The sequence below is a fragment of the Ananas comosus genome, linkage group 11, assembly GCF_001540865.1.
Source record: "Ananas comosus cultivar F153 linkage group 11, ASM154086v1, whole genome shotgun sequence".
Classification (NCBI taxonomy): domain Eukaryota; kingdom Viridiplantae; phylum Streptophyta; class Magnoliopsida; order Poales; family Bromeliaceae; genus Ananas; species Ananas comosus.
Window position 1 is genome coordinate 11,898,613 of NC_033631.1, and position 27,631 is coordinate 11,926,243.

The 27,631-nt window shown below is 35.9% G+C and overlaps 4 protein-coding genes across 8 annotated transcripts; 1 reads left to right on the plus strand and 3 right to left on the minus strand.

Moving 5' to 3' along the window:
* LOC109717369 (putative dual specificity protein phosphatase DSP8) lies at positions 652-4,007 on the minus strand. Its single transcript, XM_020243121.1, has 6 exons — positions 3,454-4,007; positions 2,881-3,003; positions 2,291-2,384; positions 1,969-2,051; positions 1,740-1,829; positions 652-1,317 (listed from the first exon to the last, which is right to left on the minus strand). The coding sequence occupies exons 1-6, from the start codon at positions 3,640-3,642 to the stop codon at positions 883-885; spliced, it is 1,014 nt and encodes a 337-aa protein (XP_020098710.1). The 5' UTR covers positions 3,643-4,007; the 3' UTR covers positions 652-882.
* On the minus strand, positions 4,215-11,691 carry LOC109717370. Of its 4 annotated transcripts, none has more exons than XM_020243123.1 (2): positions 11,138-11,691; positions 4,215-4,640 (listed from the first exon to the last, which is right to left on the minus strand). In XM_020243123.1, exons 1-2 carry the CDS (start codon positions 11,395-11,397, stop codon positions 4,523-4,525), a joined length of 378 nt encoding a protein of 125 aa, XP_020098712.1. In that variant the 5' UTR covers positions 11,398-11,691; the 3' UTR covers positions 4,215-4,522. The 4 variants fall into 4 exon arrangements, with proteins under 4 accessions (XP_020098712.1, XP_020098715.1, XP_020098713.1 ...); XM_020243126.1 differs by lacking the exon at positions 4,215-4,640 and adding an exon at positions 5,927-6,696 and having other exon boundaries at positions 11,138-11,669; XM_020243124.1 differs by lacking the exon at positions 4,215-4,640 and adding an exon at positions 9,365-9,478 and having other exon boundaries at positions 11,138-11,670.
* Positions 12,036-19,872, minus strand: LOC109717371 (WD repeat-containing protein 48-like). The gene is made up of 18 exons (XM_020243127.1): positions 19,674-19,872; positions 18,792-18,902; positions 18,527-18,685; positions 17,718-17,780; positions 17,549-17,638; positions 17,141-17,437; positions 16,937-17,034; positions 16,818-16,853; positions 16,359-16,479; positions 16,034-16,270; positions 15,741-15,836; positions 15,575-15,640; positions 15,139-15,177; positions 14,918-15,052; positions 14,126-14,490; positions 13,348-13,441; positions 12,776-12,970; positions 12,036-12,428 (listed from the first exon to the last, which is right to left on the minus strand). Exons 2-18 carry the CDS (start codon positions 18,888-18,890, stop codon positions 12,330-12,332), a joined length of 2,289 nt encoding a protein of 762 aa, XP_020098716.1. The 5' UTR covers positions 18,891-18,902; positions 19,674-19,872; the 3' UTR covers positions 12,036-12,329.
* Positions 20,300-25,793, plus strand: LOC109717634 (probable histone acetyltransferase type B catalytic subunit). Of its 2 annotated transcripts, XM_020243497.1 has the most exons (10): positions 20,300-20,500; positions 20,889-20,930; positions 21,271-21,380; positions 22,729-22,797; positions 23,047-23,085; positions 23,164-23,237; positions 23,343-23,442; positions 23,772-23,853; positions 23,964-24,124; positions 24,610-25,793. In XM_020243497.1, the coding sequence occupies exons 1-10, from the start codon at positions 20,425-20,427 to the stop codon at positions 25,288-25,290; spliced, it is 1,434 nt and encodes a 477-aa protein (XP_020099086.1). In that variant the 5' UTR covers positions 20,300-20,424; the 3' UTR covers positions 25,291-25,793. The 2 variants fall into 2 exon arrangements, with proteins under 2 accessions (XP_020099086.1, XP_020099087.1); XM_020243498.1 differs by lacking the exon at positions 22,729-22,797.

Sequence of the window (27,631 nt, forward strand, 5' to 3'; positions counted from 1 at the left end):
TACGAGAGCTCGTTAACAAAAAAGGAGATCGCTTTCAATTGTCCAAGCTAGAGGGTGATTGATAGTACATAGTCTGATGACTATAAAGTTTAGTCCTTGTGGATTTCAATTCACTCTATTGACTTGTATAATTTTATTAGTCCTTAGTATGGCCCTAAGAGACTCAGACCATAAATGCACCATTACATTGGGTATTAGTCATGTGAAATGATTGAATAATACCATATTCACTTTCAAAAGTGAATTGATTGGTTCCCGGGACTAGACCATAGAACTTGCAGGAGAAAAGAAAGAAAGATTCCAATAGAGCTTCAATTATTCATCCTCAGGAGCTTCAACTATTCTTAGAAAAGGCTATTTCAGGAGCTTCCACTACACTAAAAAGTCGATGATGAAAAGGCCCCACAACACTTTCCCCCACGAAAAGTAATACCGCTGACATGGAATCAATTAACTCCAAATTTTCTGCTCTGCTCAAACATTTCCACCTCTGAAGAATCTCATTAAGATCATAATCCGGTTCCCAAACTGCAGTTAAAAAATATATAACAATAATAATAATCACTAGTACTTGATTAAGAACATGTCAACGAACTAACCACAGCATAGAATTGTTATGAGAAACACTTTGCGCAAGCAAAAGATTCCGGATAAGGAAACCGACAACATATAGGAAAATTTATTTGGAAATATTATTCTTTCAAAGTCAAAACCTGGACAACGCAACAGGACAACGAGATAACAATGGTTGCCCATAAACCTTCTCACGAATCCCTTTCATCCGAGGCCATCAACATGACCAAACATTTTAGACTCTCAAACCTCTTCCCTACAACTTGATACTCCGCAAAACAAAAATAAGTACATGGTCTCTCTTCGACCCTAGCAAGCATGAATCTCCGGAACCCGAGCTGGAACCGGTTGGCAAACCCCGGAAATTTTCAAGGCCCCAAAGAGGAATGATAACCTCCTTATAATCAGCGGCTTTGACCGTGACTGAACTCCGGTTGTTGAGACAACCAAATCTTTACAATCCGTGCCTGGATCATAACCTTCGAGGTCAGCTTCAGTTACTAAAACCTCGTCGCTTCTGGTACTGCAGGGACTAGCCGGAAAGAATGTTGCAATCATGTGGCCTGATGAAGTACTACGACATAAGGCAAGACTAGGATCTTTGCTGGAATGTTCGTTATTGCCGTAGCCTTCTAGATCTGCAGGAGTAATCAACACTTCATCCCCCGTAAGCGAACAACAATTTGGTCTTGGACTTAGGATTGCGGGGTACTCCAACTTGTGCCTGCTGTATTCTTGAACAGCCTAATTAACGAATACAGAGGAAATAAGGTCCACAGCAAACAAAATAGAAAGTGAGAATATGTGTCCCCATTGTTAGCTACAGTGGTTTACACATTTTTCGTGGCAAATGTTACATTTGGGAATGCTAGTTAAATGGGCATGTGCAAATACATTGAAAAAATGTTCAAGGGATTTATTTTTATAATTATCAATACAGAAATTCTACTTTTTGTAATTAAAAAGAAAACCCACGTGGCAAAAGTCCAAATAGGGTCCTTTCAATAAATTGATTTTGTTTCTTTCTCCTTTCACTGTGAGGAGAGGGGTGGCGGCTTGGTTTCTTCATCAAAAGTCTGAGCTCATGTTGACCATTTATGAGCGAGAGAAGAAAAATATAACATTTTGTAGCAAAATGCTAAGACACTGAAGACTACCGCCCATACCCGCCATTGAGATGAAGCCAGAAGGACTCGGGGCCTTCTTGAGCGTACATACTCCAGAGCAGTTTCAGGAGTCATGTTCTTGTATTCAATCTGCAGGTTTAATGCGAATGGAATATATCAAAAAACTCGAACAAGGAGAAACTATTTGAAGTGCTTCACATGTGAACTATGATACACTAGCTATAAAAGGTTTAGGAATAAGCAACTTAATATTTAGAAGTGAGGCTACCAGATAGCATAAAACAATTGTTGTGCTGCGTCCTCTTCCAGCTTTACAGTGGACATAGGTAGTCCTCCCACGAGATACGTTTCCTGCAAAAGAGAAAGGAACATTAATATCCATGTACAGCTTCACACAAAGTAAAAAAGAAGTGCCCATCGCACATAATCTGCATGAAATAAAAATAATTCTCCAGCAAAATGGATAAAAACAGAATGCTGATATAGCTAATTCATGCAGTAGAGCAGGACGATAGATAAAATAAGTATACACGAGAAAATATTTAAACACGTGTGAGAAAATATTGTGAGGGAAAAAAAAACGATCATACTGTAGATGAAATCAACAGCTCGGCATATATCCCCAAGTGATGGTGCAAAGAGGTAGTCTCTTGTGGGGATCACAAGATGATCAATACCATAAGCCTGAAAATAAGAACAATATATATGGTGAGAAAAGCACAACTTCAATAGAATAAACAAGACTCCAAGCATTTTTTTGCAAAATTTCGCTAGTTTACATGTAAAAAATGATTGCCGTGATATTTACAGAAGAATAGCTCCATTTATTTCTCAGACAGTTCTCTGCAAAATTTCTCCCATTTTTGGGAATTTAGTATTTGATACATAAAATGCTTATACCTTCTCAAAGCTTTTGACAAATATCAAAAAGCCATAAATTCGACTCACTTTGGCAACAATTTACTAGTAATGAGGCATTTCATAACAGCCCTGGAATGTATAAGGCAAGACCAAACATTAAACTTCCATGGATTGTCTGCCGAGTGCCGAATCTTATCTCGTCGCTATGAAATAATTGCATTTCACATATCCATATCCTTGATGGTACATAGTATATCTTGAAAGGCACAACAATCATAACAGCATGTCAAGAAATGAAACTATGAAAGGTAGAAATAACCTTGTATAAGGATGATGGAACCAAGGTCTCATATGGCTCATTTAGCGTGACGACTCCCCCAACTCCGAGCCGCTTTAGGCGAGGTACATCAGTGGGAAAGGGAACAGCGCCGAGCAATAGAAACTAACGGAACCAAAAGAGCAAGTAGTTAGATGGCATCATCATAGAAAAGCTTTACCTGAACCCTACAGCACAAATAATTAAAATTACATGCTTCACTCTGTTAGCATGAAATCAAGCACAAAATAGGAGATTCATCCCTTCATAGCCTAATTTCATTGACTTGATTACAATTATAGCCAGCACCAAAGATGGGAAGAATTTTCACAACAGAATGGTAAAAAATACAACAAAAATAAAAAATTTCGACACGCTTTTGGTCATCAACATAGTAATAACACATGATATTGTAACATAAGATGGAAATTTAACTCTCTCCATGAATCATGAAACAAATTTAAGACAATAATCACAAAACATCATAGAAATGGTGTTTTTTTACCGAGTAAAGAAAAAGAACAATATAACCCAGGAATTAAACACAGTTAATAGCGATCGAGGAGCGAGCGATACCTGATCCACCTCATCCCACCACCGAAACTCCGCCTGAATCTTGTTGCGGAAAACGTTGTACATAAGCGTCGGATAGAAGAGAATCCGCGCTCCCGCGCCCACCAGCGCCCTCCTCGCCTTCACGGCAACGATCTCGCGCCCATGCGACTCCTCCGATCCCCCTTCCTCCACCACCTCCGTTATCTTCATCCTCGTCTTCACCAACCTCAATCAAGCCCTAAAACCTCCGATTCACCGCCACCTAACCCCGATCAGGGTTCCGGTGCACAACAACAACAAGAGAAAAGCCCTTTCGAAACCCTAATCGATCGAACCAAATGCGGATATCCGGAACGCTTCGCAAAAACTCCCCGCGACATGAACGAGCTCAAATCTTAACAAAACGGAGAGAAAACCACCTCGATCGAGAGCTCTAAGCGAAGGCTTTTCGATTCCGCGATCTGAATCTTACGATTTTGCGGAGGAAGCGCTCTAAGATCGTCGCCGTTCTCCTCGGAAACCCTCCGAAACCTCGGGGACGGGGCGAAACCAACGAGGGACGATGTCGAGTCAGGGGCACGTGCCAAGTGGAAGGTGCGGGCTATTAGTAGGAAATAAAATACGGACTATGAACGGCTCAGATACGATAGTAGGAAGAAGACAAGAGCCACATCCAACCGTCCAAATAAGGCCATGGGTGTTTTATTTGTGCGGGATTAAATAAAGCGCTATTTACCGTTGGATTATTTCCGTGGCTCCTTTTTCCGTGCATTTCCAGCGTGTTACTTTTTCTCCTTTTTTTTTTTTTATTACTTTCCCGAGAAATTTTCTAATAAATATTATTAATTAAGATACCTCGAGGTGACGTGTACTCCACCAAATTAAATTTAAAAAAAATAAAATAAAAACAATAAATTTAAATTTCTCAATATAATGTACTAAGTAGTACGATACATGTATTGTATAAAAAAAAAACTGGATAAATAATCTGAATTAAAACAAACAAAATTGATCTAATAACCTACTAAACTGTAGGATGGATCAGAGCCGTGAATTTAGAGATCCAAGGGTGACAAAACCAGGGAAATGGTCACGGCGTTGCGTAGATAAAACCGGAGGCACGGACGAGAGAACGGTGGGGGCCACCGCGACGCCACATGGCATCACAGCTGACGTTGGATGGCCCATAACCTTCTAGAGGAGGAATCCTACCGTTCAGCAGTTAAGACCATATTACCATTTATATCTTGTCAATAATTTTTTTAAAAAAATATATAATAAAAATATTTTTAAAAAAATTATAATGAAATTGACGAATTTGAGAAGCAATTTGATTAGTTGGAGATTTATCTATGTGACTGCCGTATTTTAGATTTTTTTCTTACATATGCCGGGGTTCAATGATGTGAAGTGTTTTGATGAGATATTATTATTATTAATAATGGTCCTTTTTTGATTCAACGTTTGGAATATTTTGCTAATTTTATATATTTTTTATTAAAAATATTTAAATTATTATCAAAATAACAGTGCAGTACATGTTGTGTATGGATGCACCGGGTCCAGTAAATAATTTCTCGCTTCAGTAAATGAGTGGTACATTTCTCTCCGAAAAGCTTAAGATACTAAAAAACAAAGTGTGTGGGGCCCACTATAAGCCACCAGTCCATCTCGTGGGCGGTGGGCCACAGAGTGTATGGAAAAAAACTTTAATAAAAAGTGTGAAGTGAAACCCACTATTCTTATCTGTCAATTTCTTTTTATTGAAAATTTATAATATCTCATCTAAAATTTAATATTTTTTAAAAATTAGTGTTAAAAAATATTAATAAATTTTTAGTTGATGGTGAAATTAATATGTAACAGCAGATCGAGTGCTCTCTAATGAAACACCTTTTGAGAGATCTCCACTGAAATTATTTTCAATAGATAAAAAAATTAAATGTTACGAAAATTTGTTCATAAACTTGGCCCCACATAAGATGGTCTACTTTTTGCCTGCTTTTGTTTTTTTCTTCTTTTTTTTTCTGAATAAAATTAGGCAGTGTTGGGTGGGGCCCAGTTTAGATAATATTAACTATCTTTCGAATTGCCATGTAACAAATATTTTCTGGAATGCTGATAAATAAGTCCTCCAACCATTCAAGACTTTAACTAGTTATTGGGAGATTGAATCTTTTTAGAAGGTAGGGTTTGGATGTCCACATCTCCGTTTGGTTGGGGGTTGAGGGGTGGAATCGATGATTCCACCTCTTAACCCCTATTTTATTCCCAAACACTTTTAAAAATGAATGGGGTTAGCTAATCCCAGCTAATCCTACCTCAAATGAGTTATTCCGGATTAGCTAATCCCACCTAACCCCACCAAATCCCAACCAAATACTATTTTTTATTCATAATAACTCACTATCCTTCTTATCCCACCTACTCCAACCAAACACTATTTTTTACTATCCTGGACTAACTCCAACTCCCAACCAAACACAATAATACTCTAACCCCACCTTAACCCTAAACTTAATCCTATCCCTGGAATAACTAGTTTTTTCTTAACCCCGAACCAAACGGTATTAGAGTTTGATCCTTCACTTTTTTAACTAAGATTTTTCTATTCTACACCAAACGTGATAAAATTTAGAACAATTTTACTATGAGTTTTCCAGAGCTTCTAAAATTTATTTTGATTAGTTCATACTTGCAGTTCATCAATAAATATATCACTAATGGTCGAAAAAAAGGACTTTGACTGGTCCACTCTTTCAACTAATTTTTTCTTTTCTAAGCCAAACACAGTAAAATTTAGTATAATAATAGTGCAGGTTCTCCCGAGTGCCATATTTAAAAAGTGTGAATGTGTATTTCATTAGTTCATACATAGAGTTTAAAAAAAAAATTCTATATATTCATCAATTTATCAAGAGTTCATAATTATAGTATTTTGGAAATCAAAAGCATTTCCCAATTTAGAATACCTTTTGGGATTAGAAATTTGAAAGTTTTTTTTTTTTTTTGTGAGAGAAAAATAGCTTGCTATCCGCTTCGTTTATTTCATTTAGAAATAAACTTACCTCGAAATGTGAATCAACTATGATTCAAATTTGGATCTCAAATACCACCCACCAATCCCTTTTGCCACCTGCGCTAGGGACGGTCTAACCGACCACTCAAGGTCTAAAAATTTGAAAGTTGAAACCAACCACTCAAAGACTATGTTGTACCCTAAATAATAAAAGCTGTAATTTAGGGCATTAAAAGGTAGAGAACCTGCATACCAAGAAAAAATATGTTAGAGCTTCTTAAAAGGCTCATTTGTTACCTTGTCATTTAGAAAAATGCTATTTGTACGCCCATACAGGGATATATATTATAAAATTTAAAATTTTAGTATTATAAAAAAAAAAATTATATGACATGTGAGAAGATCCTGACCTTTCAAGATTAAAATATAAGTCTTACATATATAAAAAAGATGTACGCATAGCATTGCTTTGACTTTTTTTTTTTTCATCACGAATTTGATCAGTGACAATGATTTCGACCCTGGAGTGGTTAAATGATGACTACGAAGCATACACCTTTTTCATGTATGTGGAAAAATAATGCAAAAGAATATTTGCGAATTGCTTTTTTTCTTGTGTGTGCGCGCACGCATATGCGTCACCAATTCTCAAGCATCAAAATCTTAATCAATTTTATGGCCAAAAGAGCCTAAACTAAGTTATAGCTAATTAAGTAACAAAGAATTAGTTCTCAAATATTATATTAAACATAAAAACAATTGCTGTAAGCATACTCCGGTGAGTAGGAATTTTTGTGCATGCGGATTTATTCTGCTGCTGTTGAATGGTGAAATAGGCCATGAATGCAAGAATTTTTATGCATAAGGTTGCTGAAAACGGCTCAATATAAAAAGCCTAAATCCAACTTAGCAAACATAAAAATTATTCCTCGATGCACAAATTTGTAAAATAGAAAGGCGACAAGTGCAAAGTCCTTAGCCCTAATTATCCAATACATAAGAAGCAATTTGTTTGAGTGAATATGATCATATTCTAACTTTTTAAAGATAAGATAAAAAACACTATCTTGTCAAATTATAAGCGACACTACTTTTTAAGAACTAAAAGTCAATCTCCTAATTTTCAACCAAGTGAAAAACATATATATATATATATATATATATATAGTCCGATTATGGTGCTTGTAAAAGTACTTAGTATTTGGTGCTTGTAAATTCTTTACCGTTAGATCTATGCCTTTGATCATTTTCACCCGTTAGATTATACTATTCAACCAACCATCCACTTAATCCTAGAGGGCCCACATCATCTTAACCGCACATTCTTCAATTGGACTAGGTGAGGTACATATGCATCAACTGATTTAACTGTTGTTTTTTTAAAGATAGGTAGCACGCTACCCGATTCGTTTATTTCATTTAGAAATAAACTTAGCTGAAAATATGAATCAACTAGGATTCGAACTTAGGTCTCGAGTGCCAACCATCAAGTTTTTTGTCACTTTAGGGACGGCCGGTATCATCTGATTTAAGTGTTGAACACTGGAGATGCTATTCATACGATGGAGGCCAAAATTTGCGTTCACACTGCTAAGATTCTCGAATGCTTGTGGGATTACGACAACTTCGTCGGCTCCACTTTTGTCCGCTTGGGGCATGTCTTCAATCCTGGAGCCAAATCCGCTGTACGGTTTGGCTCCCGCCCTTTGTTTCTCCTTTTTGTCCCAGCATTTTATTTCGAATTATTATTATTATTATTATTATTATTGCTTTATTAATTAAAATCCAAGTCAAAAAATCGTCATGGGCGCTGCGCCAAGTCCAGGTCATGCCCGTGTCGAACAATTGTACCCCAACAAAAGGGGCACCCAAGAGTGCCCACCACACCCGCTTTTTTTTGCTTGTTTTTTTTTTTTGGTTTCTGTTTACTTCTTATGTTTTTTTGTGTTTGCTGTAGGATCTATGCAAGACGACAATAGAGTCTTTCTAATGAACACTCAAAACTCATTATTATTCCGACCTGTGATCTCCTGCATTCAATATCATACCACTGCAGAAAAAGGGAGTCAAAATTTGGTGAACTGACACTGGTCACCAAGAACACCAATCTATGAATTCCTCCCCGGTAAATTGCACTAATTAGTCTCCGTTAACTTATGTTCCAGTTTTAGTCCTTATATTAGCAAACTGTTTAGTTAATAAAATTATCATTCTTTATACATTTACAAGTTTGTATCTCTCATAATACATCCCTCGCTCCGTATTATATTTTTCTTTCTCAATTACCTTTACATTCTATTATTTTACTTCTCTATATCCAATAAAATAATATTTCATACTATTTTATTTATGCTTACTATTATATATTAAAAATTCGACGTACTCCTTTTTTCCGATTGTGATCGCACCATAATTTATACTCTTTTTTCTACTTCAAAACTAGATAGTTGAAATAATAATCTTCAAAATAGATGGAGTCACGGAGGGACTCAAAATTTTTTTAAATTTCGAAGATCAAAATGAAGTATGTCTATAAGTAAATTTGACCATTAATGTGGGAAACACTAAAACACACAACAGTAAATACCCCCTTTTTCCATTTCTTTTCCTGATTTTTTAAAATCTACATTTTACTTTCTTACAATTTTAAAAATATTTTCAAAAAATTATGTATTAATGAAGAGGGCGAAATAACTAAATTATTTTTATTTATTTTATAAAAAGATATGTTTTAAAAATATTTCTATCATTTTTTAGAGTATTTTTTATATAAATTATAAAAATTGGACGGTATAATAATGAAATCCTGACTGGAGAGGAGTAAATACATCAACTTAAAATTTTATAAGAGAGTAAAATATAAATTTTTGAAAGTTAGAAAAAAGAATAAAAAAATAAAAATTTATACAGATCTTTTATATTTTACACTTATAATAATAATTATTATTATTATTATTTATTACCAAATACGTGTAGGAGGTGCTCTATTCCACATTGAAAGCTCCAACCGCGCACCCCACCAGTTGACTGCTTGAAACCGAAAGCACATGAAAAAGAAACAATATTATACCTACAACCAACTTATCGTGACACCTTTTTTTTTTTTCTTTTTCTTTTTTTTTTTCCCACTTTCCTTTTGGTAGCTAACTTGGCCCTACGCGTGCCTCAACCCGAGCATATATAAATGCAATAATAAAATAATAAAATAATAAAATAAACTTTAAATTGCTCCTCTAGATTTGGCGTATCTTTATTTTATCATTTTATGATTTAAAAAGTTAACTTAATTATTCTGTAGTGTTTTTTTTTTTTTCACCCAAGAATCAACTGAAAAATAAGATGGTAAAGTAACATTTTTCGTTATCCACAAAATGGTACAAAATAATGCTTTACCGTCCTATATTCTGTATTTTATTTTCTTGTTGTTTTTACAAAATACAATAGATTTTTCGCAAAAATAAAATTATATGATAGTTAAATACAATTTTTTAAGGCACAAGATGATAAAATAAAAATACGTTAAACCTCGGAAGGAGCAAATTAAAATTAGATAAATTTTTATAAACTTAATATGTTTACCCGTCCTCATTTTTTTTTCTTCATACTAATTTTATATAATTTTATGTATAAATTTAAAAACTTTTTCTTATTGTTACGATAGGTTAGTTTGTGATACATTCCCGCTAAATAATATATAATAATATTTATAAATAACATTACGAAAATTACTTTTTTATTTTGTTGCCAAACCCCCAAAATAAATATCATGGGTGGACGAATTGTTAGCAATTTACCATTTCCTCCAACACATATTTGTATAAAAAATTTATTTAAAAAACTAAAAAAAAAAAGACAACAATACTAAATGAGGCCTTAGTTTCTACTTCAAATTGCATGCTTGAAACATGTGACTGACCAAACTAAATTAACCGACCGTCTCTAGAGCTAGTGGCAAAGGGCTTAGTGGTTGATACCGGAAGTCTCAAGTTCGAATTCTAGTTGATTCATATTTTCAGCTAAATTTATTTCTAAATAAAGTAAACAAAACAGGTAGCGTGCTACCTATCTCTCAAAAAAAAAAAAAAATCTAAATTCCATGCTTGAAATATCATTCACCAATTCTATATTTGTAGTAGGATAGGTTGTGATCTGGATAATTACACATGTTGATGACTAAGCTATGACTCATCACCCTTTTTTCTGTCCCATCTGCATTCAATGTGAGAAGGATGCAGATAAGAAAAAGAAAGAAGTGCTTATAATTGATGAAGACCCTTAACAGGATAAGGCAAATTGAATATTAAAATTAGAGCATTTATAAAATGCCCATCAAAGTAAACACTAACTCCACATCAACAATTGGGACAGCACATAAACTATGCACCACTCACAAAAAGAAGGGAAAAAGGAAAAGGAAAAAAAACAAAACAAAAAAAAAAAAGAAGAGCATAGAGCTCGCCTAGTAACTGGTATTGGTCAACAATGCCTATAAAGTGTTTGTAGAATTGCCCCGAACAAAAGTAATGGTACTTGATTAAATTTTGAAAAGGAAAGAAAACAGAAACAAAAATATGGCACTTTTTTGATTCAACTAATTTTGTACTACTTGTTGCGTTGAATGAAATGAAAGAGAAATAGCAATGTAGTGTGTAGAAAACCTAAGCTGATCGGTACTGAGAGCGTTACCTACGACCCTTTTCTCCTTGTTCGTCGTCTCCTTCAGGAAGGATGGTGATGGGGGTTTGGGAGAGCGGGATCCGAGCTTCGCCATGGACGAGGGGGGAGGTCTCCTCCTCCTCCTCCTCTTCCTTGGCATCTCGAGCGCGGTCGAGGTAGGGTTTGAAGCCCACGCGAAAGGAGAGGTAGGCGAAGGCGATCGCTCCCACCACCACCACTCCCGATCTCATCGCGTTTTGACGCGCTCTCCCAAACTCCCTTCGCTCCATCTCCTCTCTCTCTTTCTCTCTCTCTCTCTCTCTCTCTCTACCCGTACTCTTTTCCTAGGGGCCTGCTACGATGCCGACTCTCTTATGGCTCACTTGCACAGGCGTTTACAAAAGTCGGCAAGCTTTATGTCTCGTCGCCGAATTCGAAGGAATTTGCGTTTCGGCACCGAATTCTATTGCCAAACAAACACATTACCCACATGGTAGACCGTATCTTGCACCGTTAGCTAAAAATTTAATTATCAGTGTTTTTTAACTGAATTTATTTCTAAAAAATAAATCAAGTAGATAATATGCTATCTTTTTCTTTAAAATACCGTACAATATTGACCACGAAGGCTTAATTTAGTTTCAGAAATTTGGCTCGAATTTAATAGTGCACGGCCATATGCACAGCAGTGTACACACTGCTCGAACAAAAAAGCAATCTAATTATGTTTTTTCGATTAACAACTTTGAGCTTTGTTTGCTTTGAGATGATCCCAAATTTATACTACAATCCAAGTAATCAATAAAACAGATACAATAGATCTAAGGAGCAAAAACCATTCTGAAGTTCCATTCTAAACCAATAGCAATTAGTAATGAACGACTTCCTAGAAGAAAATATTCCCAAATTTATACTACAATCCAAGTACTGATGAAACCGATCTAATATAAATAAGGAGCAAACCATTATAAAATTCCACTCTAAACCAATAACAATTAGTCAATGAATGCCTTCTTAGAATAAATATTCCTAAGCATATAAAAAAATAAATAAATGTTCGAACAATTTACAAGGCGAAGTAGTAAAGGTGCTCACTTTACTAGCTCGATGTTAGGGGCTTAATCACAATGTTAAAATGCTAGGTGGCTAGAAACTAAAGCTGTGCAGTTAGAAAGAATTGGAAAAATCATGGTGAGCTCTACATCTTCAAGTGTGATGTCCATCACCTCGAATTCTTTCTTCGATAGTTGAGAACCATATCATCCTGTTTCCTCCATACGAAAGTTCGGACCGTGTCCAGACTCAATTCAAGCGGTAGGACCTGCATCAGATGATAATGTAATAATATAATAGTTATAAGAAGATTGGGCAGGATTGCGCAAAGAGGATCAGGTCAGCTTTAAACTGTTTTTTAAGCTTAAAATCATGTTTTACAGTTTAAACATGACAAAAAAAGAGCCATCATGAATTTGAAGGTACAAGATTGCGGGCACACTAGATGTTTGGCTCATAGTAAAAGCCAATCGTCGTGACGTCGGAATGATTCAATGGTTAGATGCTTACCGTACTTTACTGTATAATTCTTTCCTATACTAACTAACAAAACAAAAAAAAAATCAAGGAGAAGAGGGGACAAAAAAAAAAAAGAAAAAGAAGCCTCCTACTTGCCTGGTTATTGCACAAGATCTCTAGCATAGATGGCTTTAGATGTTGCCACGGCTTTGACCCTGAACGTCGGGAGCCATCGCCATTGCATGAAAGTGGCGACAGACCACTGCTCAGTCCCAAGCAAAATCTCCTGTTATAACTGACAGATTCCAATGGTTTGTCAAGAATGATTTTCTGTATCACATAATTAATCACCTGCAGCGCAAAGTCAAAGAATCTCCAGGGTGAAAAACCAACACCACAAAGTCCGAGAATCCTCAAGGTGAAAAAACCAACACCCAGGAAAGGGTTTAGCAAATTGAAACAAGGCGATATCATTAGTTATAGTAAAGGTTGCAGAGAACAAAATAACTCAGTTAATATTGAGCAGTGAGGTTGGTCAAACAGGACAGACAAATTGGCAAACTTTTAAAATTTAGGAGAATATATAAATATGATGATTTAGAATATGGAGGAGAAAATACTCTTTGGAGATTAGGCACATTTTTTATATACTTAAGCACAAACAAACAGCATCGAGTCCTACAGCAGTTTGTGAACCCAAACAGCCAACCAGATATATTAATACTTACTTTGTTGATCCGCAAAATACGATTGGCATATGATTTTGCTTGTGATATACTTGGCAGATCTGAACCTTCACAAGGGCGCAAATAAAAGCCCAACCTATATATATTGACGAAAGGAGCAGCACAAAGTTAGACGACAATTGCAATATAATCTATAAAGCAACTACCACACTGTATCGTATATAAATGAATAATGTCAGCAAAATACTTTCTATTATCCTTATTATACCTAATGGTGGCAGTCCTTTCTAATATTTAAGACAAACTACAAGATAGGTTCATCCATGTTCATCCATGCTTAGTGTAGTAGTCATATACAGGAGGCTGAATAGGGAATTTTAAATATGATAGACAAATGGTTTCACAGTATTTTGCTTTTCTTTCTTCTTATTCCAATTCTTTTTGCACACCGCAATTTAGCAGGATGATAAATGTGCACGCAACCCCTCAACTCCTTTTCTTTTGATCGACACCCCCTCAATTTAAGTTGTTTTCGTCAATCAAGTTGCTGATTTGTTTTAAATTTGATTCTGATTCTGTTAAATTTAACCATTTGCACATTTTTTCAGTGGATGAAATTGCAGGTTTCGTTAGCTACAAATGACTGATAGCAAACAAAACTGTTGACTTTAATAAATCCAAATTTGATTTGGTAAATTAACTAAAATTAAAGCAACGGACAATTGAGTGGTACCAGTCAAAAGAAGAGTAGTCGAGGGGTCTATTCAAAATGGCACATTTTACCTTAAGCAGGAAAGAACTAAAAAGAAAAACTAATTACTTTATATGATCCCTCGGAGGTAATCGGCCGTTCAACACGCAGTCTATACACCACCAAGGAAGATCCTTTTCATCTTCTGTCCCGTCTAAATCTGTAATTTTCTTTCTCCAAGGGACCCCACAAGAACCCTCTGTAACTATCGACGGGGGTGAAACAGTTGAAAAATCAAATGGAGGGAGCACCGTAGTATCGTCGATATTGTCTCTATCATCGAACTCAACTCTTGAATGGAAAACATTTCTATTAGTTACATCCTTCCCAATTGAACCATCATCCTTTGTAGAGGCTTGCAATTCACATCTCAGCCTTTTGTTGGTCAACCAACAGGCCAGTAAACCACGAAGCGTCTCTTGAGCCAAATTAATCTGCAAAGGTTTTAAAGAAATATTGAGGTAAAAATGTGCAGAGCTTACTCAAACTACAGAGAATTTTAAAAATGGGTACCTGAACTTCCAGAATTGATCTTACTACCTAACCTTACAGTTACTCTGACTTCAGAAAACACCGTCAAAATCTGTTAAAACTTAAACACCGTCAATTCTGTCAACTGACAGAATTGTCTGTTACATCACAGAATATTCCATCACTAAGTTTCGAAAACGCAGCTGAGCTCTGATGTATAGGTACTTAAATGAAAACTACTGTCAGATTAGGTAGTTAAACAAAATTTTTAAGTTCAAGTAACTATTCCTTTACATTTTTAATTATAGATGTACTGTAAAACTTTAGCCAGTAGGGAGGTGAATATAATGAATGCAGCAATCTAAGAACAAAATGACGACAACACCCCACCCTCATATCTTCGTTCTCTTCCGATATATTGAAATCTACGGCATATGTTTCAGCATAGAAGCATTGAGGATAATCCAAATGGACAGACAAACATCCAAGCCGAGTGTCCGTAGTAAACCATGAAGGAAAGCTCACCTTGAAAAATAAAAGCAAGTTCGAAAGAAGTCATGGGCCATGGTAATTTATGAGATATAATAGTACAAATTTAATAAATATGATACCATTTCAAATAACTCTTCTTTCTTTTTGTCAAAAGAAACCTGCAAGACAGAAAAGGTCGACAATTCTGAAGTTAGCACTTTATAGGGCTCTTGGATACGTGCGCACGCGTGCACACACATCTCTCTCTCTCTCTCTCTCTCTCTCTCTCTCACTCTGTGTATAAATTAGTTTTTTGAAAAGAATATATGAAAATCAGATTTTGCAGGGCTATACATATACACATGATTTCGCAGGAGTAAACATGTAAATTTCTCTTCATTATTTATATATTTTAGGTTGCTCACTTATAAAATATTCACAGATGAATAGTATCAACCAAATTGAATACCAATTGGAAATCATATATGTTGAAGTCGTCGAACTAATCTGCTTAGTTACTTTTTCCAGCATCAGAGAAATTCGAGTAAGGTAATCAAATAAAAATAAGAATACAACCTTGCCATAATCCTCAATTACAGCTCCACTGGTGATTTCCCACAGCTTTACTGAACCAGTAGAGTCCTGTTAAAGAGATGTTTTAAGGAATAACATCCATTGTCCAGGTAATAGTCAGTAGAACAAAAGGTTAAAACAGTAAAATGATAGAAAATATCCTAATCACCTTAGTCAGGACACGCCGTCTATTATTCAAGATCTCATGTTGTATAATTACTGGAGATCCTGGAATAGTAAAAGATGATTCTTTATGTACAGGGGCCTGTAATAGAAGATGCAGTCATTGATCAAAGAAAACCAATTTCCACACACAAATTTCTTCAGAGGTTAAGTGCTTAGCAAACCACTATTGCCATAATGAGAATGGTCGCAACCGACAAAATTTTAAATTTAAAAAATCCAACAAAAACTACCCACAGAAGTTTAAATATCGAGTGCAAATATAAATGTATGACTCACAGATGCTGTTCCTTCCAATGAAGCTGAAGCCCTTGTAGAGGACAAATTCCCTGCTACGAATGAGCCAGCTTTTCCAAAATCCTTCTGAAGATTATGCCCGTCAGCTGGCCACCCTTGTACAGAAGAATCTGTAGTCGCAACCCATATAGTCTCATCTTGTAAGACCAATTGTAGAATTGAGTGTTCTTTCGTACAAAGGACGAGACTCTCTCTAGTCGACAAATCAGTGAGGCATAACTGAGATATCCAGAATCATGCAGAGATATATTAGGCAGAAAATTGTTTGATTAGCTCTTACATGATAGTAAAACTTTATTACACTTACTGAAAGGTCCCTTCCACCACTATAAACATGCGTGAAATTTGGAGTGCTCGCAAGTGCCCAAACTGAATCTGTGTGGACAGCATAAGAATGTATGCAACGCTGTTGACCGAGATCCCATAAGCTGCATGAGAATAAATAATAAATGCATGAGCTAAAAGCCACAGAAAAACACTGGTTTCAGTAAAACTAATGATGCAATAAGACTGCTACCTTTATCTCAAAAAAATGATGCAATAGGACACCGGATTTTATTATTCTTTTTCATATTCGCCTTTACATGACATTGTTCAAAGAAGAAGAGAAATCGCTTTTTCGAAATCCCATCTTTTCAATTACATTAAGAGCTCCCAAACTTTGAGTGCAATACCTTAAAAATTTATTCAATACAAGTAAAATGCTCGCATAACCATTACATTCTCAAAGGAAGACATGGTAAGCACAAAGGGTAGAATTTATTACCGTATCATGGAATCGGATGAACCTGATAAACAATACCTGCAAATAGGTGTTTAAAAGCAAGTTAGTCTTGTTCGTTTAATGAGAATGCAATTCCCTGATCATTACTGGCAACTACCAACCTTCCAGTGGAATCAAGGAGCAATGTCCTGATGTTATCAGTGTGCCCTCGTAGTTTCATGTTCTTTGAACCAGTTCGTGGATCCCAAACACGTATGACCTACAGATTACAGATAAAAAAATGAGAAAAAAAGATAATATTAAAGGCAAAAGGATGTACTTTAGAACAACATCAGTTGTAACACTTTAAAAGTCAGTGCACACACCTTCTCAGTGCCACCAGAAACAAGTACAGTTCCACTTTCATTCATAGCTAGAGCATATACTGACTCCTTGTGACCTTCGACAGCAACTGGACTATAACAATAATGTGGTTCGGTGTTATATACAGACACGTTACTGCTAGTACTGCTACAGTGCGAACTTGCCAAAGGTTGCCTGTAATTTTCATTTGAGTAATCATCTTCCATTGGCTCTACAGACTTAGCAACTGGGATAACAGCTGCATCAATGTCCCATATAAAGACCTCCCCGCCAAGACCTCCAGAGGCAATAATATTACTCTGATAGTTAAGAACAAAACGATCAAAGAATAAAACACAATAAAAAATAATTAGAGACTATCTTAAAACATTAGAAAGAAAAGAGCGTCAATATAATATTCAAAAGATTACGTTTTTCACAGCTGTTGCAAGGCAATTCACATAGTCGGAATGTTGACGAAGAGTGCTGGTACAAGCGCCATCAGACAAGCTATTCCACGTCTGGAGAAAAGAAGCCAGTTTGTAGTGTTACAACAGTCCATTTTTTGAAAGTTTTTAAATAGTGTATCAAGAGAAGAACCTTAAGAGTTGTGTCTGAGGAACAAGAAACTAGAGTGCTACCGGTCAGAACTGCATCATTGACCTGCATAACGAGTTCAATAATTTTACAAAGAAAAGAAGCACATTACAAAATTTACTAGCAGATGGCATCCAAATTAAATATAAAGTGTAAATCATTTTATGAAAAGTTTGCACATTCACATATAGGACATTTAGGAGTTTTAATGACCAGTAAATGTATATGTCTAAAACAGTCCTTCAAAAGTATGTATTTGCCTGGCTCAGAAATAGCTTCTTTGGTAGAGAAGCAGAAGCAAGCTGTTTGACATTGTAAACATTACAACAGGCTTCTGTCAGAAGAAGAAACAAGATTCTAGGAGCCAAAACATACCTGAAATATAAACTTCTGATTATGGTCTATATGAGAAATAATACAAATGTTTTGACAACATTCTCAGAATAATTAAAATGTCCCAAAACAATACGTACAAATTTAGTCTTCTATGTACAAGTTTGCATATAAGAGGCACCTACCATACTCCATATTTTTTATGCCATTACGATCCAAACACTACGAAACTAAAGGCACTTAATACCAAATTGGATCCCAGCAGAATAAGCAGACGCTTATTATATTATTGCAGTTAGCATAAAAAACCAATATCATTAAGGCTTGTCATGATAAAGTGGCATGAAACTTCAACATGCCAGGATGCCAATCATAAGCAACAAAAAAGGGTAAAAAGTACAAGCACAATGACAACACATCAACGTATATTTTGAACAAAAAATATAAGTGTAGCATGTATAGGGAAAAAAAGGATATACCCAGTCAAGATGCGAGTCAAATGTTGCTGAGAAGGTTGGCCCCTCATCTGTGAGAGCCCATCTTTTTAAGGTCCCATCTCGGCTTCCGGTGAAAAGGTAATCACAGCAATCAGGAGTCGAACTTTGTAAAAGTGCTAGGCAGTTAACGCCTGCACAGTGCTACAAACATAGACAACACTTAAACAAACCATATTATCCATAATCTAGTATTTAAGCTCAAAATCTTGAAGATCATGCAGAATGAAGGTGGAAGTAACCAACATACCTTTGTGTCATCTGCATCATTAAGCACATAGGATAACCGTTTTTCCTTTCGAGGGCGTGTTGAACCAGATGTGGTACTACCACTCCCAACACGCTGCATTGCAAAGGGTACCTGTACAAACAGCAACAGAACAATAATTTCTCGCTCCCTTAATGAAAGTACCATCAATACAACGACTTACGGGATCAAACCAAAAAAAGCAATATGAATGATATATACTATGATGCACTAATAATATATTTCCCTTCTAAACTAATTACCGAAAGCGAAAGCAGGGCATCTATCCTCATCCGCGGTCATAAATTTAAACAAGAAAACTACAACACGTTAAAATATTTGTGTTCAAACTAGATCTCATTTTAAAATTTTCAATTAAGAAATAGCATGAAGCTATTTTAATGTAACAGGAGAGAAAATGATCAAAATCACATGAAAACTAACAGCACAGTAAAAAATACAGCTATCCTCAAACTAATGTGCTAATTACATTCACATAATAAACGATGTACAAATACGGTTAGTCATAAACTAATCATTAAGAAATAATGAAACGAAAGAGTAGAAGATAATTGAACAATGCAAAACTATATACGCCATAAAGAAGCAGGAGATATAATTAATTACTATCGCCGGACTAGATGAAAAGCTCAGATTGCTTATATGATTTACGAGATTTTCTCCATTATATCTCGTGCATTGTCTAAACAAATTACTTATCAAGTGTTCTCGATCGGATTAAAAAGAGACTGGAACAATCCTACTACATACCAAAGCATCAGATTACTCGAGGAAAAGTAGAATTACTTTTGACAACTTAAAAATCGAAAACGTAGACGACGAAGAACACTGCAATGCAAAATTACGGTAAGTTTAGCAATTTACGTAATGTTGGCTACTTCAGAGTATACGATTCGTGACCTTCACCGTGGAGCAAACAGAGCAAGAAAGCAAAGGAGTACGAAGAAGCGGTGTAGGGAGAACGCAAGTGGGAACGCGAGGGTTAGGGTTTTGATGGAGAGAGAGAAAGGAATCGAGATTGAGGAAGCGACGAGGGAGGAGAGAAGAGGAGAGAGAGAGAGAGTGGGACGGCACGATCGACGGGATGAACAACAGTAGAACGTCCAAGCACAGGGGCGTATTTATTGCATGAACCTTGTGTATGCGACAAACAGTGTCCACCGTCCGTTGACTCTTCAATTCAATCTTATACTTCAAATCCAACCGTTGAAACCTATTAACAAAGCGAGATTGGTACATGGATGTACGAAATAAATCAGGTGTTGGTATAGTAATATCTACGCGGGGCGGGGATTGAACTAACTAGGCCGTTTCGGCCCTATTTGGTGTACTGGGCCGTTGAATGTTCGGTGTTGATAAGGCACAGGGCACAGTTTAATTTGGGCCAAATTTGAGAACAATTCTCTACCCTGTACAGGAACGTGCGAAGCACATGCCCTTAGACTCTGGACGACAAAAAAAAAAAGAGAAAAAAAGAAAGAAAGAAAAAACCTCTCCGACCTTTTTTTTTTTGTCCATTGCGCGCTCCCATTTCCCGCTCGATCCCCTTTTCCGCTCTCTCACTCAAAACCCTAAATCCTCCCCCCAAAATTCGTAGGGAACCCCCGAGGAGAAAATGGCGCTAAAGAAGAAGGGCGACGAGGGCTCGGCGGATCCGAAGAAGCGGAGGCGCGTTGGATTCGCCAGTATTGGTAAAAACCAGTTTAGAGGACATTAATCCTTTTTGATCCCTCTAATCCCTCGTTCTCCTTCCTCCGATCGTTTTCTAGTGTGTTGTTTTGTAATTATCTGTATTTTTTTTCATGCTAGTTCATGATTTTTCCTTTTAAGCCACAAATTGCGAAATTTGGAGTTTTATTGTTGCATTTGGATGGCTTTTTTTCGTTCTATAAGGAAAAGTAGTTGCCTTTAAGTGATGTAGTTCGCCTGATTGTTATTTTATTTACCCCTTGACTTTTGCCTTGCAAAGTTATTTCGCTACGGATTTGCTTTTCTCTCGCTTCCTCGTTGTTATGTGCTTTCTTATAGTTTAATCAAATGATTTTTACTTCAACTTCTTTATTTTCCTTTGATTTGTAGATAGTGGAGTCGAGGCGAGCGAGTGCATCAAAGTTTTCCTTGGTATGAGGTTCTCTCCTTGTTGTTACTTATTCTGCAACAGTTTTTCTAACTCTTAGGATTGTGAAGATGTGAAATTTTGAAATAGTGGCATGATTAAATGCAGTCACTTTCTATTTACTATGCTAATATTATCTTGCTCATGGTTATTCTAATTGATATTTTAGAAAGAGTAGAGAGGCGGCTAGTGAGAAAATCAGTTCTCTTAGCTCATTTTTTGCAAATCTTTTTGCATTGTCTAAGTGCTGAGACCCAGCATTGTATTTAATCTCTATCATTTTTCACCTTATAGCTAGCTAAGATTGTTCAACTAATTTGCATTTTGTATTTGGCTCCACTTCAGTAAAGAATCAAGATGAAGTGGGTGCACCAAGCAGCACTTGTATTGATCCTGTTGACCTTAATCAGTTCTTTGGTGAAGATGGCAAGATATATGGTTATAAGAACCTAAAGGTGAGCACAGTTTTGATATTTTACTATTGGAATTGCTCGTGTAGCTTATTACATCTGTAGCTGGTGCCTCCTTTTCTTACTTAATCCCTTGTTATACCAGCTGAGCTGTTCTATTCTATCTATAGATTGAATGTCTGACTGTTCTATTCTATCTATAGATTGAATGTCTGAACAACTGGGTACTCAGGAAGTGGATTCTTGTGGGTAGTTCTTCTGTTGCAATGAGATCACGGATGATGAACTTAGCCTTTGAAAATTGAAACACACGTGGGTGCAGCTGTAGTTAGCTTTACCTGACTCGTGTTGCTTATATATTTGTCCCTGTTTATATTATGGCTTTCCAACATCATGATTTGACCCAACCAAACCTTGCTCTATGCAATCCTGTTCTAAGTGAGCTAAGTACCAAGACTAGTTTACAGAAATGTGAGTACCTGATCAACCTTCTGGATTTCTCATCACACCTCCTAAGAAGATTTATGAGTATAATATAGTAAAAGGTTTTTGGTCATAACATGGTTGAAGGTTGTTGAAATAGTATTGAATAGCTTGTTATGCCAGAAGATGTAGTGTGTAATAACAGTAATTGAGCAATATTCTCCTAAATTTACTGGATAAATTTGGTAGTTCTTGTTCTTGTCTTGTCCTGGGATAGTGTCCCACTTCGCCCAGTTGAAAGCATTAATCCATTATTTGTTGGAAATTGAGAAAATTGGTGTAAGAGATCTTATTCTCCTTTTGGTTGTTACATTTTGGCATCTAGTTTTTTCTTCTTATTTTTAGTTGCAAACTTGGGACTCATTAGCCTTTTATCTATTTTGCCATGGATGATTTGAGCATGACCGCATAAGTTTGTTTGTTTGGCTGATGTGAGTACTACGCTTTGCTGCGATTCAAGTGTAACTGGTTTATTTTATTTTATTTTATTTTATTTTCATGACTAATATGATCTCTATGCCACTTTACCTAATTGATTGACCTTAGAATTTATGTCCTAATAACTTCTTAAAATCTCCTTTGTCTTTCTGTGTTTGCTTATTGTGCTTTTTTACTTTTAACATTTTTATGTGTGAAGACTGGAGATGGATGTGGACATAAAAGTATGCTTTTGTGTTGTTTTCCTATAATAATATGAAACCCTCTGAACATCATTTCGTGTTTGTAGATTATTGCAAGAAATATAGCAAGATGTATCAAATACTGTCTATTGTCGCAAATGTGTAAAACAAAACAAAAGCCTTTCTCTATTCAGCTGTTTCTCTCTCTCTCTCTCTCTCTCTCTCTCTCTCTCTCTCTCTTCAATGTGTTCTCGTACATTGATCATTTATATTGCTGCCTTTTTGTGTAGATCAATGTGTGGTTGAGTATCATATCATTTCATGCTTATGCTGAGATTTCGTTTGAGAGCACAGGTGATGTAAGTATTGTTGACCATATTGCAAGTGTTTGCAGTACCATTCATAGAATCCATTGATCTTATATGTTAAGTTTGTTTTTCTTCAAGTTCAAGTATCCAAATCTACCTAAATGAGCATGGAAAGCTGCTTTTAGCATTTTAGATGCTGATGCATGCTAATAATAATGTGTATCCTGTAGAAACTGCTACTACCGTATGCTTTGTTTATTTTCTTTTATTGAACACTTTAACTGCTATGAGTTCTTATAGGGTGGAAAAGGTATCACTGATTTGAAACCTGCCCTTCAGGTAATCTATGTTTATCTTTGAAGTTGGTTATTTCAGTTATAATACTCTCTTCTCCTAAGTAAATTCTTGTCTGAACAGAACATTTTTGGGGAATCTCTATTAGAGAAAGAAGAATTTCTTCAAACCTTCTCAAGGGAATGCTATTATCTCAGGTAGTGATTTGTTGAACTGCATGGATTATATTGTTGTTTTTCCTTGTCTCATCAGAATCTTACTTTTTTTTCCTTCTTCTTTATATCTGATTTTACTGGTCTCAGAAATATCACATCAAACGGAACAGTCATTTGCACCGATACCTTCAAGGAGGAAGGTCATGCTTCTGACACACACTTGGATGCCGAAAGTCCTACAGTTGAGGTGTTAATTATTCACAAGCCCTGGAATCTGAATTTAGCTATCTCTGTTTTATATATGAGTATCTTTTCCTCACTCTCAATGTATTAAATAATGCATTATGGTTTATCTTTCACCATGTGCTCTTTTTAACCTCCTTGTATAGAATTTAATTGCTCTCGTAACTTTTCCCTTTTCTTTTATAGATTATTCCATCAAATTCTTATTTGATCAAGTTATTGGACAAGCCATAATATTTTCTTCTATCTGAGTTCTTTTTAGTAGTATCTTTCCTTGCATTGTGATACATAAGTGTTAAATGACACTTTTTGTCTCATGTCTCATCATTCCAGATTGTTCGCATGAAACTGCACAATGAGCCTGCCGGTTTGCTTTACAGTCGTCTGGTGCCCCTTGTACTCCTGCTCGTTGATGGTTTTTACAAATATTCTACTGCCTCTTATGCATTAAAATTTTCATTTCTGTACTCTATCCACAATTATGTCATTTGAAGAACAAAATAACACGGTAGTTTGTATGATTAGGTGGAAGCCCTGTTGATGTCACTGATCCAAAGTGGGAAATATTTTTGGTAGTGAAGAAGATACCAGCTTCATCAACCAACTGCATTTACCAATTGCTAGGGTTTGCAACTGTTTATCGCTTCTATCATTACCCTGATAGTTCCCGATTGCGAATCAGCCAGGTTAGCTCTCCAATATGTTACGCTTATGACACAACTGATATTTTGTTTATTATAGTAGCATTATTTTGCGTTGACTTGAGACGAACTTTTGAATTTATCTTCGTGATCATGAGGTCCATTGATAAATGGACTGTAACAAACTTTTGCTTTGTGGTTATTACTGAAACAAATCTAATAAACTTTTCTTAGTACCTTTTCCTGACTCATAATTAAAATAGGAATTTTTGCATATATACCTCTGCAAATATGACACCCCCACCAGAGATTCCTATGCAAAACTGTTTTCACTTTATATAATATGCCCCTGGCAGGTGGATGAATGCAAAAATTACTGTTTTTAGGGTAATGCATGAAAAGCCAACGTTCGAAAGACTATAAATGCATTTTCACATATTTACAGGCTGGTATATATGCAAAAAAACCCAATGAACACATGAATTGATTCTGCTCGAATATTTTGCTCATGTTTCTTATTCTTTTCTTAGATATTGGTGTTACCGCCTTATCAGAATCAGGGCCATGGTCGGCATCTTCTTGAGGCCGTGAATTCTGTTGCGTCATCCGAGAATGTGTACGACATTACAGTCGAAGAGCCATCTGAATATCTTCAATATCTCCGTATATTCATCGACACTCTCCGCCTTCAGAGTTTTGAACCGACCAAACTGGCCGTAAATACTGTCATCTCCTTTCTGAAAGAAGTAAATTTGTCGAAAAGAGCTCAAAAATCAAAGATGGGCCCACCATCAGGCCTTATTGAGATTGCCCGCCAAAAGCTGAAGATCAACAAGAAGCAGTTCCTTAGAAGCTGGGAGGTCCTTGTTTATCTAAACCTCGACCCTCAGAATCCAAGGTGCATGCAGAATTTTAGGACATGCATTGAGGACCGCATTAAAGGGGAGATACTCGATAAGGGTGCTGAGAGTAACGGGAAACGGCTTATTGAAGTGCCTACTGAGTATGACAATGACATTAGTTTTGTCATGGTGTGGTCACAGGATGGGGTAGAAGGGGACAGCTTGGAGGGTGAGGTGGGGGGCGACCGGAAGGCGCAGGAGCAGCAGCTGAACGAGTTGGTTGAAAAGGAAATGGAGGATATTGCTGAGATTGCTAAAAAGGTTTCTTCATTTTGCAAGAGTGATGAGAAACAGATGGGACAATGCTAGAATCCGAAGATTTGCTAAACAAGAAAAGTGGGTTGCTTTTTTTAAAAAAACTTTCCTGCATCCTAATGGTTGATTCTTGGATTGTAAATTGTAACCGTATGAGTAAAAACTGGAGGATGAGAGAATATGCGGCGAAGACATCATGAGAGGGCAGTGGAGAGTTTCAGGTTTTGAAAGAAAATATATTTGTCGTTGAGAGTTGGAGAGTAACCTTGTCATCTTGGTGATGCTAAGAGGCTCTTACAATATTAGGAAAAACGTTTTGGATACTCTCTTTTTATGAAGTTAGTTAGCTACATGGTCTTGAATTGCTATGCCAACTTCAGAATTTTTTTCTTTTTTTCTTTTCTTTTTTTGGCGCTATCGTGTGTTTCTGGTTCATTCGACCCTTTCATTTTTCTGGCGGTTAGCTTGATGCAGCGATGATTCCTGTTTGGAAGTGTATTTTCCATAGATTAAGTTTGTTTTTTTTTTCAAGTAATAATAAGTTTTTTTTGGGTTAAGATGAGTATCAAATTTGAACTTTCATTTTTGTTGATTAGAAGCTTATCTCTATTTTCTTCTAGTTTAGGCCTTAACCATGTTCCTGAATCAAATGTGCAATTCTGCTGGATTAGAAATACCGCAGTTTGAACTTTGACCTCTTTACGAGAATAAAATATGACCAAATGGTTCAAAACGTGATAGCATTAGCTGATATACCTCGGACTATAGATGCCTATTCATTCCATTACCCCTAAATGCTTAAGCAAACACACACCAAAAAAATAAAAAAAGATCATCTTAATCTTAAATTAAATATTTGAACCTAGTATAAAGTTTCCGCTGAATTGACGTATACACGAAAACATATTCACATCAGAATAATATAAACCTTTCTAATTATTTCAATATTTCCAGAGCAAATATGGAGCCAATTGGATTTTTTAAAAAATTCTTAACAAAAATAAAAACAATTGGTAGAACCTTTACGCACTGATGCGTAGATTGGTGTAAATATAGAAACTCTTGCTATTTAGTTCTATTATACAATTTGTTGGTTCGTTGGCATATGTAATATAAACAATTTTAACTAATTCGCATATACATTTTAAGAATCCGCGGACACTCTTCTAAAGACCGAAAGGTTTTTTTTTTTTTTTTTTTTTTTTTTTTTTTTTTTGAGAGATAGATAGCACGCTACCCCGTTTATTTTATTTAGAAATAAATTTAGCTGAATATGTGAATCAACTAGGATTCGAACTTGGATCTCGGATACCAACCATCAAGTTCTTTGTCACTTGCTCTAGGGACGATCGGTAAGACCCAAAGGTTGAAATATCAAAATTCTAGAGAAATTCCGTGAATTCAAAGGGAGGGTTCGAAGAGCAGTTTAGTCAATAAATCCGGACGTACGCGGCAATTCAAATTATTCAGCCAACCAACTTAGAAACAATTTATTATCTTTCATCTTTTTTAACTTCTAGATGAATACAGTGCCTTGTCAATCCTCCTGCATGTGACTGTGATGCAGGGATTTTTTTTTTTTTTTTTGGGAAAACTTCAAAAAAACTCTATTGTGGTTTCACTTTTTCTCACTTTAATACCCTGTGGTTTAAAGTGTACCAAGTTAGTTTTCTGTGGTCGCACTTTCTCACTTTAGTACTCTGTGGTTTAATATTTTATTCGGAAAAAAAAAATCATATGGTACTAACTTGATACAAAAATAAAACAACATAGTACTAATTTGATATAAAAATAAAACCACAGAGTACTAACTTGATACACTTGAAATCACATGGTACTAAAGTAAGAAAGTGCGAAACCACAAGGTACTAATTTGATACACTTTAAACCACATGGTACTAAAATAAAAAAGTGCGAAACCACAATGGGGTTTTTTGAAGTTTTTCTTTTTTTTTTTAGAGTGATAGGTAGCACGCTACCCGTTTCGTTTATTTTATTTAGAAATAAACTTAGCAAGAAATGTGAATCAACTAGGATTCGAACTTGGATCTCAGGTACCAACCATCAAGCCTTTTGCCACTTGCTTTAGAGACTGTCGGTTGATGTAGGGACTCTCACTTCCTGTAATTAGAATTTCAAGAGAATATGCCTGAAATATATTCTACTTGCAACGTAAGCAAAGCCAATTAAGAGGATGATTGGGCGGTGTGGTTTGGAAATTTTTTATTTTTTATTTTTTAAAAAAAATCTCTCTTCTACATATTCTAGAAGATTTTGGCCTGCGTAATCACGAATAAAAAAAAAAAAAAGAGGGTTAATTGCATCACGGGATTCCTACTTTACTTTATTCGGCTTTTAATTTGGTCTCAATCATTTATTTGGTTTAGTCAGATTT